The sequence below is a fragment of the Panicum virgatum genome, chromosome 2K (assembly GCF_016808335.1).
Source record: "Panicum virgatum strain AP13 chromosome 2K, P.virgatum_v5, whole genome shotgun sequence".
NCBI lineage: Eukaryota > Viridiplantae > Streptophyta > Magnoliopsida > Poales > Poaceae > Panicum > Panicum virgatum.
This window is the reverse complement of record NC_053137.1, coordinates 12457459-12469499: the sequence shown is the minus strand read 5'-3', so window position 1 is coordinate 12469499 and position 12041 is coordinate 12457459. Positions and strand designations below refer to the sequence as shown.

General features: G+C 41.9%; 1 protein-coding gene across 1 annotated transcript; it reads left to right on the top strand.

Annotated features, from left to right (window-relative positions):
* The first annotated feature begins 4251 nt into the window (after window positions 1-4251).
* Window positions 4252-11201, top strand: LOC120695106. Its single transcript, XM_039978420.1, has 2 exons — window positions 4252-6025; window positions 8199-11201. Exon 1 carries the CDS (start codon window positions 4252-4254, stop codon window positions 5434-5436), a length of 1185 nt encoding a protein of 394 aa, XP_039834354.1. The 3' UTR covers window positions 5437-6025; window positions 8199-11201.
* Window positions 11202-12041: the final 840 nt, after the last annotated feature.

Genomic DNA, 12041 nt, shown 5'->3' with positions numbered 1-12041 from the left:
TTCCAGTGCTACCTCTTCTTCAGCTTGCTGTGCCGGGCCCTCCTCTCCTCCGGCGGTGCTGTCGCCGTCCCCTTCGCCCTCCTCGAGGCCACAGCCGTCTCCTCCCACTGGCTCAGAATCCGGGCGAGCTGGGCCGCCGGCCACCCCGGCCCGAGCAAGGTGGTGGCCGACTACATGAAGCAGCACGGCGGCGCCACCTGCTCACCATCACCGGACGGCTCCGATGATCCCGACGCCATGACCGGCGGCTGCAGGTACCTGGTACACTGGCCTGGCAACAGTGTAGCTCGCCGGGGAAGAAGAAGCTCCTCCTCCTCCTCCGCCGCCGCCTACAGGTGCGAGCTGCTAGAGGATGACATCATCACCGTCGACACGATCTGGGAGCACTGCGATGGAGAGGACGCCGCTGCCGCCTTCGCCTCGGTCGGCGCCAACAGCTCCCGGATCAGAGGCGCCTGCCTCGCCTACTCCCTCTCCCACCTGCTGAAGCGCCGCTTCTTCGGGCTCGACTGCGTCGAGGCCGGCCTCGCTGAGGACGTGCCGGTTCGTCGTCGACGAGCTCCATCTCCGACCGACAACGCCGACAAGCAACGCCGAGGCGTTCAGGGTGGTCGAGGCGGAGCTCGGGTTCCTCCACGACTTCCCTGACACCAAGTGGGCGTCCATCTTCCGAGGTTGAGACCACCTTCTCTCCACGGCCGCTCTGAAGATCATCCTCGCAACCGTGCTCGGAGCAGTCGTGCTGAAACGAACATGACACCATTTATGTCATTTTGAGTGATTTTAGTGATCGTATGATAACACAATCAATAGGATTAATGCTTGTATTGAGTGAACATTTCTAGATCCCAGGGCATGAAGTAAAAGGCATGGAAGCAGCAAACACGAAGAAAGAACCTCAAAGAAAAACGCTGAATTGGACGAGTTCGGTAGAATTCAGTAGCACCGGATGAACGTGTGGGTCCCAAAGAAGACTTAAAGCCAAGGACGGCTTCAGAGAATTTGAAGGCTTGGCGAGGTTTGGGATGCATGAGTAGGGATGCATCATGCAAAGTTACATTAGAGCCAAGTTATGGATTAAAGATTAGTGACCCAAGTTCCCCTCCCCTACACACAAGGTAATGGCAGCTAGAATTTAATTCAAGCATCATGTAGCTCCATTGTTTTTTGCTATGTTGTTTGCATTGCATCACCTAATGTTATATATGGTGGGTTGCTTGTGCCACGACTCTAACCCATGAGCAACCTACATGGTTTGATAAGTGTGTAGAAAGCTACACAAGGTCACCCTTCATGGTACATGGACTTCATAAGGTATGTATTTTATATGTGTACCATGAGCACAAGCTATAGGGTAAACTTCCCAATTGTGTCAAAATCAATGTGCATATATTTGCTTGGTGATTCAAACACTAAATGCACACATTTAGGGGGAGTTCACTCTATAGTTTGTGATTTTGAGACTAATGTGTTTTCAAGTTTATCTTTTGTAGTCTCACGTGGAGTTAACACTCTAAGAGAATATTTCTCACAATTCATGTGATCAAACAACTCTATAAGTGTGATTAGATAAATTGTGCTTTCATGCATATTGAGTCATGCTCAATTGAACTTACATGCTTATATCTAAGTTCATAAGCTATGTGCTCATACATTTGCTTAACCTTAGTGTACCAAGTGCTCTTTGACCTCAAAGACTTTCAAGTGGTTTTCAACTTCAATTAGAATCATATGCAAATCACTTTCAAATTGGTACATGCAAGGTAAATAATCCCCCGGAGGTATGCAAGATTCTAATTTCTAGCAAGTGATATCTTTATCAATCTCTTATCATTTTTAGAGCTATCTCCGTGCATGATATGATCTAAGCTCTCTAGCTATAACATCTAGTTGTGCACTTGATTTTCACATTATAATTTTGTGCACATACTTATGGAGAGTTTAGCTCATGTCATGCTAATTTCATGATTTTGTGATCCATCATAGTAAAATTTTCAATTGGTATCTTCATTGATATCATACAATTGGATCATGAGTCATGAAACTAACTCTCTAGGCTACTAATTTTCTCTTAAGCTATATTATTTTGCAAGACCTTTTAGGTGCAAGACCTTTTTAGGTTATTTGATTCCAAAGGGGGAGAATTGTGGATCAAAGTAAGGCATGTTCTCAACAAAGGGGGAGAGTTCCCTATTCCAAAGGAGGAGAAATGCCAAGTGAATCAAGTCATGAGGGAGAAGTAGCGAGATAGGGGGAGGAACAAAGGGGAAAATCATGGTTCTAGGGGGAGGTCAAGCCATCATTAGATGGTAGTAAGCATCCAAGCAAGCGTAAGCGGCTTCATTTGATTTCAATTAGTATCAAATGGTTAAATTTGTCAATCCTTTCAAATATTATGCTTGCTTTGATTGTGTTGTCATCAATCACCAAAAAGGGGGAGATTGAAACGAACATGGCATCATTTATGCCATTTCGAGTGATTTTGGTGATCGTATGACAACGCAATCAATGGGATTAATGCTTGTGTTGAGTGAACATTTCTAGATCCCAGGGATGAAGTAAAAAGGCCATATGAAGCAAAACACGAAGAAAGAACTCAAAGAAACGCTGAATTGGACGAGTTCTGCAGAATTCAGTAGCACCGGATGAACCAACGCTATAGGCATTGGTGCATCCGATGGTTGCCGGAAGAACCGACGCCATGGTTTTTGGTGCAGAGAAGAATCGAAGCCAAGTCAGCCTAGAGGCACCGGTTGAACCGACGGATCAAAAAGGGGCATCGGTGCATTGGGCATACCATGTACCAGAGACGATGTCAAACGCCCAGGAGAAGATCTTTTAGCACCGGTTCAACCGACGGAGCATCGGTGCATATCATCGGTGTAATGACGTCAGCAGAAGAGAAGAATAGCAACGGCTAGCTGAGTGCTGTGAGTGATCGGTTAAACCGATGCTATGTCATCGGTTAAACCGGTGGTGCTGCAGACTGTGCGTCAGAAGCCAACGGCTACTTCAGTTGCGTAGAGTGACCGGATGAACCGACGCTACCCCTGCCAGAGGCATCAGTTCATCCGATGATACGCAGAATTCTGCTGACCGTTGGAGCAACGGCTACAAGACTTGGTGGCCTATATATATGCCTCACCCCGGCCATTTGAACTTTTCTGGAGTCCCAAGACACCTCATACACATCCAAGAACATCTCCAAGCCATACAAGAGCTCATTGATCATACCCTTTAGTACTTAGCACACTTTTAGAGTGTTGTGTAAAGGATAACTCTTAGTGAGTGAGTTTGCAAGGCATAGAGCTTTTGTGCTGTGGTTCTATAGTGAACCAAAACAAGAGCTTAGTGCGCCGGTACCTTGGAGCGTTGAAGCTCGCCGGCAACGTCGTGCGACCCTCCGACTTGGTGTGGAGCAGCGACGACAACCTTTGTGCGGGGGACGTGGAGACCCCATCATTCGTGGAAAGGCTCCTTAGTGGAACCCGGGGCCAAGGTGACCGTGATTGTGTTCACGGAAGAGACTTGGTGGCCGAGTAACAATACTCTTAGTGAGTGCTACAATAATGTGGATGTAGGTGTGACTTTGTGGCTAACCGAACCACGGGATAAACACCCACGTCAAGAGTTTGCTATCTCCTTATAGAATAGTTTCTTGATAAAAAAGACTATATGTTGCTAAACTCTTTTGGGATAAGGGTTTACCACTAGAACAACCTAGTTGCACATCTAGAATATATTGTTTTAGTTTAATTTTGTGCAAACTAGTTGGAGCCATAAATCTAAATTTTTAGAGAGCCTAATTCACCCCTCTCCCTCTTAGTCTAGAGCACCCGATCACTTTCATGCTCCTGAAACACATCCCGATCACTGATGATGAATCGACAGCCGGCACGGTCGTCGATGCCGTCGCCACGGTCCTAGTTCTTGGAGCGTTCGTCGCAGTGGAGGCTAGCGAACCTGGGATCAGACTGGGCCATGGTGTCGCTATCCCGTTCTTTAAGCTTCCGCAATTCATACTAGTAATTTATATGCCTTTACTTTTATAGAATAGTTTCTTGATAAAAAAGACTATAGGTTGCTAAACTCTTTTGGGATAAGGGTTTACCACTAGAACAACCTAGTTGCACATCTAGAATAGATTGTTTTAGTTTAATTTTGTGCAAACTAGTTGGAGTCATAAATCTAAATTTTTAGAGAGCCTAATTCACCCCTCTCCCTCTTAGTCTAGAGCACCGGATCACTTTCATGCTCCTTAAACACATCCCGATCACTGATGATGAATCGACAGCCGGCACGGTCGTCGATGCCGTCGCCACGGTCCTAGTTCTTGGAGCGTTCGTCGCAGTGGAGGCATGGCAGACGGTGATGTACCTGGGATCAGACTGGGCCATGGTGTCGCTAGCTTGCTGCCGGCTCACCGCAGGGGCAAACAGGTTCCTCCCATTCGCTCTCCGGAAGCCATTGGGGTTTCTTTCTTGCAGGCGCCCAATGTTCAGCTACTGGCACAACAGCATAGGCCAGCACTCGGTCATCGAGGGTTCTCAGTTCTTGAAGTGCAGCAAGGCTTCTTTCTTCTCCTCTGAAACAACTGAATTCGACCCCATGCTGGTGTTCTCGGCTACCGCCGAGTACCTCCGTCGAGCTTGGGGGAATACTCTGACTCTGACAGCAACAAGCAGAGGTCTGCCCTTCGTCAAGCTACCTGACACGCTGAAGCCTCTGATCGTCGCCCTGCTGAAACTGAAATCCAGCAGCGATGGGCATACTCTAATAAGCAACGGGGAGGCATCGTTGGTGAGGAACGGCGTCTCCCGGCAGCTGTCGTGGACGCTGCAGAACGAGACGCAAGCGGAGACTATGCTCATCTGGCACATCGCCACCGAGTACCTCGTGATCGCGCTGCCTGACGAGGCAGCTGCAGGAAGCTGCAGGCACTGTGAGGTGGCGACCAAACTGTCACGCTACTGCGCGTACCTGATGTCCGAGGCGTCGGAGCTGCTTCCGGGGAATTCGATGGACACGAAGTTCATCTTCGACCACGCCATGATTGAAGCTCGAGAAGCTTTGGGATCGAAATCCAAATCCAAGCTGCGACTGCGAGAAAGGGATCGGCTGCGGAAAGTCCTCGCCGCCGGCTCCACCGGAGACGATGCAGATGCGGGCACCATCTTCAGCAGAGGGATCAAGCTCGGGGCGAAGCTGGAGAGCATACGGGAGGGCTCCCTGCGCTGGAAGCTGATGGCCGAGTTCTGGGTGGAGACCGTGCTCTACGTCGCGCCGTCGGACAAGGCCATGGCGCACATGGAGCGCCTCGCGCGCGGTGGGGAGTTCCTGACGCACGTCTGGCCGCGACGAACAGACCTGGACGAGCCGAGCTCCACGTGGATTGGGAGCCTCCGAATCCTTGTCGAGAAGAGGGATCGCAGCTAGCTATGCGAGGGACGACGGTCTGCGGCTAGAGTGAGACGAACGAGGTGAGGTGAGGTGTCGAGCGAGGGCGAAACTTGGATGGGCCGGATCTACATTGGAAAAGAATATTCTATGATATCCTAAACATTATTAATTATTCTTTGAGATTTGCTCCTCATCAATTGATTGAAATCCCGCTTATCCCTCAGTCGACGCGCTTCTTCGTCCGATGAGAAACAGATGGACGAGATTGTTTTGTGCCTTTCAACCCGTCGGGCCCGCTGTTGTGTGTTGTTTCTACCCGGGTTCACCCTATCGGGTCCGCAAAAACGTTAACGGGTCTGATGTGTGTGTTCCTGTGTCCTTAACCATCCATCATTTCTCTTTTCACCCACCATTTTTGACTCCTCGTTTCCATCTCGAGCTGGGGAGGGGGGAGGGGGCTCAGAGAGGCGGCGGCTGCTGTTCAGGTCCTTTCCCCGCTGGATCGGGAGGAGGGGTTCGAGGGAGCAGGGACGGGCGAGCCGGCGACCATATCCCCGCCGTGCCTGCGCACCTCACTGAGGCACGGTACCAGGGGAAGGGGGCCCGGCTTCTCCTTGTTCTCAAGGTAATCAGGCATCCCCCTAGATTAGGATTTTGTTTGTGGTCTAGGGTTAGTACCTTGCAGTGCAGATTCGATTTTCATTGGCATCTAGGGTTTTGCTCATGGTGATTTCGCATTTTACGTAAATTTTTTATCTGCTGGTGTGTGTGTTTAGGGTTAGGGATTGGCTGGAGTAGTGATTTGGTATGAATGCAATTTGATTTGTCATCTAGTTAGATTCGAAATAGGGAACAAATGCTATTTTATTTGGTGATAGCTTTCACGGCATTTGGTTTCCTGCAGGTAGCAGCTCTTTTTGTTTGCTAGTTCTGGTCTGTGTCCCTATGCTGGCAGGCTGTTGGCCTTGTGTGCGGCAGTCCTGTCTACCAAAACTTTTGGTTCTAGTTCTAGTGCTAATTTCGTTGGAGAACATTGTCAAAAGGTCCCTGTGACTTTGTAACTTCCTTTGATGCTTTTAGTGATTCGTTTTGTTGCCCATTATTTCATTAATTTTCTAGTTTGTCTTGGTGAGTATTTTCCTTCAGGTTCTTGGTTGTGGATTTGAATAATTTCATCAGGACTCATGAGCCCATTTTTGGCCGAGGTTAGCTCATTTAGTTGATCATGTTTGGTGTGAATGCTCTGCATAATTTTATCCCATCAGATATTACTTGTGAAATCCTAGTAGAATAGTTATTTGAATTGTTTAATATTTGCTATCTGACTTTTGCGGTAAAAATTATGGTGTGACTCTGCTAGTGGTAAAATGTTGCCAATTCTGTATTGCGGCAGCGGTAAAAATTATGAGATGTGGGTGTGTTAACTGCAACAGTTTAGTATAGTTTTTGGCCATTCCCTGAAGCTCTAAAAATATATCTGAGGTTCATGCCATTAAGTTGACTACATTTTTGTTTCCTTTTTACTTCAATTTTCTTTCCAGCTATGGTGTCGTACCGGGAATAAGAGGATGTATTGTTGACTTTACACTAGTTCTAGAGACAAGACTTTTTTATGTAGAGTTCATACTCCCATAAATCGGCATGCACTTTTTGCAGAGTAGTACCACCGGCGGGGGATTCTTTTCATGAGGTTTAAGGGTTTTGGTTTTGCACATCTAGCAGGTTGCTGGTAGCCAACTAGGAAGATAAGAAATCAGATTAAGGGGGAGCTTACTGCTAGTATTCATGTCTTGCAGGTTTAAAAGTAGTTGAAGCTATTTTGATTAGAATTTTTTTCAATGTATGTGTTTCAATTTTGGTGAGGGGAATCAAGTTTCATGTTTGCTGTGACCAGTTAGCGGCACACCATTTTTTTGACTAGGCAGAAAACCAAATTTTGTTTTGGTGATCAGCTTAATGCCAGTATAGACTGTAAAAATGGTGTTTTCTGTGATATGAAAAGCTTGCATGGTTATTATACTAAATTTACATATATAGAAATTTGTTAAGTTCAATATTGTTTCTATATAATTTTAAATTTTACAACTAGATAGATTTGTTAATTCCAATATTTCTTCTATGTAATAAGTTTTAAATCAGAAAGAGAGCATTATGATGACCAACTAATATCTAATAAAGGTAGCAATCTGCTAGGCCTTTTTTTGTGATATGAAAAACTTTCATGGTCATTATACTAAATTTACATCTGGAGAATATTGTTAAGTTCAACATTGTTTCTATGTAATTTTTATATTTTACACCTAGATAGATTTGTTAATTTCAGTATTACTACTATGTAATTTTTATTTTACAACTAGAGATTCCATAATTTTTCTACAGTTATTAGTTTTATGTGTCTAAATTATCTTGTCGAGTAAAATTGATATATCCTCCCACATTTCTGTTCCTGAAAGCAATGTATCCATGGTAGTTGTTAGAGGAACAGGTTTGATGTAAATTAATTGTGCAAAGCCTGAAAGCAATGTATCCATGCATGTTCTATGCTATTTTGCTGGTGGTAAAATTTTCATTTGTTTGCACCAATGTGTATGCATTTTGGGTTACACAACATGCTTTCTATCGTATGGAGCATTACTAATAATGTTGGTCATAGAAATAGCTTGGTAGTTGCATTGTACCTAGTTAGGAGTTTTGAGGCATTTTCAATCTTGAATATTTATTCTGTATCTTTTTTATATATTTTTGACATTTGTGCTGATGTTATTTTAATTTTGATTTTTTGAGCGTGTTGTGAACAGGGGCTTAGAGGATCGGTTGCGGGCAGAAGTCCTCTTGCTTGTGGGCACGACCGCACGAATTCCTCCATCCTCTAGAGTACATCTGTTTCTCTTCTTGTGTTTATGTTGGAGTCAGATATACCATGTGTTTTATAGATGTCATATTTTTCTTGTTAGGCATCACCGTGGCTATCCATTCTACTTGAAATGCTACTCCATACAATTTTTCTAATAAATGATTAGTCATCGTCTAGTTTATTTTGAGAAATTGTTTTTGTAGAAAATCATACCATCCTTAGTTTTTACATGCAGTTCACAAAGTTGTGCCTACTTAGCATTGTATTCTTCAAAGGCAGCCCCTTGAGAGATGTATTTAGCAGGTGCATCATGAGTGCTATGGGAAACATGCATGATCATATACTAAATTTGCAGCTAGAGAAGTTTGTGTGTTCATAATACTCATATGTAATTTTTCTACACATAGTAGATTATATGTATGATTTATTTGGTCCAGTGAAATTACAGAGTAGTATTATGGGCTTGCTTGTTAATGATGACCAAGTAGTTAAATATAGCCTTTATGATGTTTCTTTTTAACCAACTAAACTGATCTTTCCCAATTTCTTTTTGGCTGATCAAATTGTTCCTGTGTGCATGTTAATATGTTCTTTTCTTATTGGTATATTCCACCCATTTTTAAATGTATGATATTTAGGGCTAGCTAATTTGTTCATCGAGCAACTTGTTCTTAACGTCACATACTTTTAATTGGAGAGAGTATTTGTTAACTATGTATGAGTTTAGTGCTTTTTTTTTGCTCAACAATTATTTGAAGAGATGTGTCATGTATATCTTAGGATAATCTTCAACGTATTTTTCCTCAAATTCACTCTTTAGTGTTCATATCTTAAGGCATCTATATGTTGAAAGCAAGTTAACAGTTGAACTCTTACAGGTATTATATGAAATTTTACAATGAACTAACTTATATAATTTTGGTACATGTAGGCTGCGACTTTTGCAACTAAGTTTGAGATATTAAGGTGTTTTGTCTTTCTACGAGTGTCTAATTTTGGTTTTGTCTGTCTATAATTGTTTGATTGAGTTATATTGTGGCTTGATTTTTGATTTTCCTATAGGGTTCTATCTGATTTGTGTTTTGTAGTAGCTTGATTGAGGAATACTGGGGCTCGATTTGTTGATTCCTAGTAGGTTTGTTTTGTCTGAATTTTCCTTCTCTTGTCACAAATGGCACAGGAGGATCACTTTGTGTCGATTCTCAATTCTTGATGGCTTATGTTACTTATCTGACACGTTGCCCCATCAGAGGTAGCAAGGTGATCTTGCGCTTTTCACAGTAAGTGTAAACAGGTAAGTCAGAGGAGAGCAGAGGTCTTATTTTAATTTAGCTTGCCATGCCTTTGATCAGTATATTTGTTAGTCATTGAAATTGTTCTTTAGTTTGTGTTTTGCAATACTGATATTATGATCAATACACACCGGTGGTGTTACTCATTTCAAATCTTCATCTGTGTTTTCATGTTCCTGAATCTCACCATAACAAACTTTTTTGTTCTTTCTCGCTGCTAGTATGTATTCCTAATGTGGATCTCATTCTAATTTGGTTTTGATAGAAAAAATTGAAAGATTTTCCTTTTTTCCCAGCTGATATATGAAACACTAATTTACAGTATATATCTATGTGTACTGTGTTTGTATGTTTAATATGAATTTAAAAATATTTATAGTTACTTATATTATTTGTAGGATACAAAATAATGAATTGTCATAAATCTTCAAGTTGCTCAATTATCAGTGCTTTGCTCTTCTGCAAATTTTAGCGATCACATTTTAAGTGGCATTTTTTTTTTGCTGTTATAAGGCTTCTAAAGTGTAAGATCATTAATCAAATTTGTATTACTATGATGTTTACATGTTTTTGTTACACTGTCTTCCACCTGCATGTGGTATTCAACTTGATATAGATTTCAATGCTAAAAAAAAGGCTGAGCCACTGAAGAATTGATACATGTATATATAAGATGATGACCACCTATTTTCCAGCAGTTTTTGTAACCATTACCTGCTTTTTTGTGTCAATTGCATGCAAAAGAAGTATACCCAGGCATGTGTAGAACTCAGCAACCTGTTCCTTTCAATGGCTTAGGAGGTTTTCTGATTCCTTAGCATTATGTGTGGACATTACAGTGTAAGCTGCTTCATTAAGAACATACAGGGGACACACATACAAATGTAATGATTCTTTTTAGATAAGTCGTGTACTTATCAGATAGAGTTCATCCAATTTACTTATTATCTTGTTATATATGTTCTAAAGATAATGTATGCTTAGTTAAGTTAACAACTTTATTTTCTTATGAACTTGCTTCCTTAGGATGTTAGCTTGAATCAGAGTAATAGCCTAGGAGGTTTGTGGTAGTGGCTTCTACTTGTTTTTTTTTCTTGAAGACATCTGTATTTCCATTTTATGTAATGGAAATGGGGAATGACCTCAAGTGGAGAGATAAATATACGATTTGGAGACAATCATAAGCAATTTGTATTAGAGTTACTCCTAGCACGACCTCGCAATTTTTTTGCTGTTATTGTGCTTTTTTTTGGTGAATGCATGGCTTGACCAAATTGATTTTTTTTTGTTATTTGCTATAATTCCCTTGTTATTGACATCATTTTATTTGTTGGTTTCATGCATTCACAGGTTCATCAATTATGCTCAAAACCTTTGCGGACATGCTATTACAGTTGCTCTACATATAGTCATGTTTGAACATCGTCAACATTGAGCTCCTTCGGTATTGTTGCTGTCTATTGTAGGTAGCTTTCTTATATTTAGTGAAAAGATTGATCTAGTAGTCTGATTCAGCTACTTATATATGTGGTTAATATGTTAATTATCTTTCAAGAAAGCGGAGCTTTTTTCCTGCATTTGTCTTTTGTGATTTAACATGACACAAACTCAGGGAAATTACCTTTTAACTTTTGTTGAAATTTTCTTGAAATAAATTTTGTTGAAAATTGTCACCAATGCATGTCAATTGTAGTTCCTGTTTGTTTGATTTTGTCTAGGTGTTCGCATTTGTAATGCAATGTATTTCAAATACAACTATGTGTTGCGGGTATTTCAATTTTTAGAAACATTCAAAACAAAATAAACAATAATTATGAGTGCTAATGCTTCAAGAATTCAAAATCCTGGATCCTTTCAGACATAAAATATGTTTGAGCTCCCAATGGGGCAAAATAACAAAAAACCCATCAATAGATCCAAAATACAACTGGCCTGGGTGACAATAGATCAAACCTTTAGCCAACTGAGGCTACAGCCAAGTCAAAAACCACTAGGAAACCTAATAATGGGTCCAAAATCCATTATGCCAGGCCCGTTTGCTTGATGCGAGCGGAAGCAGCAAAAAAAACACAGCACAACACCATAGAAGTTAACAACGGATCTGAGTTGTTGATTTGTAATCTCACGGCTGAAAGGAGTGACTGATGGATAGACTAAAAATCAGTCGATTGACAAGGAGACACACCCTTATTCTTTTCCATAAACTTTATCAAACTTGGAATAGTTTGACTTAGGATAAACTCATAATCCATCATATTTGCGTATGCGGGGAGTATCATTTTCTTTTTTTCAGATAAAGGAAGCATTACTGTCGATCGGAAATTATTACACCAATAAAGCTAATATAATCGGTCAAACTTTATCTCTTCCGTTATACTGAATTTTCGTTTGACATGCCATGGCCTCTAGGCAGGATAGATACCTCTATAATATATACTTGTTGCCCAGCCTTACCAGAATGGCATTGTGCTGTGTTCCTGAGTATAAAATCTGTA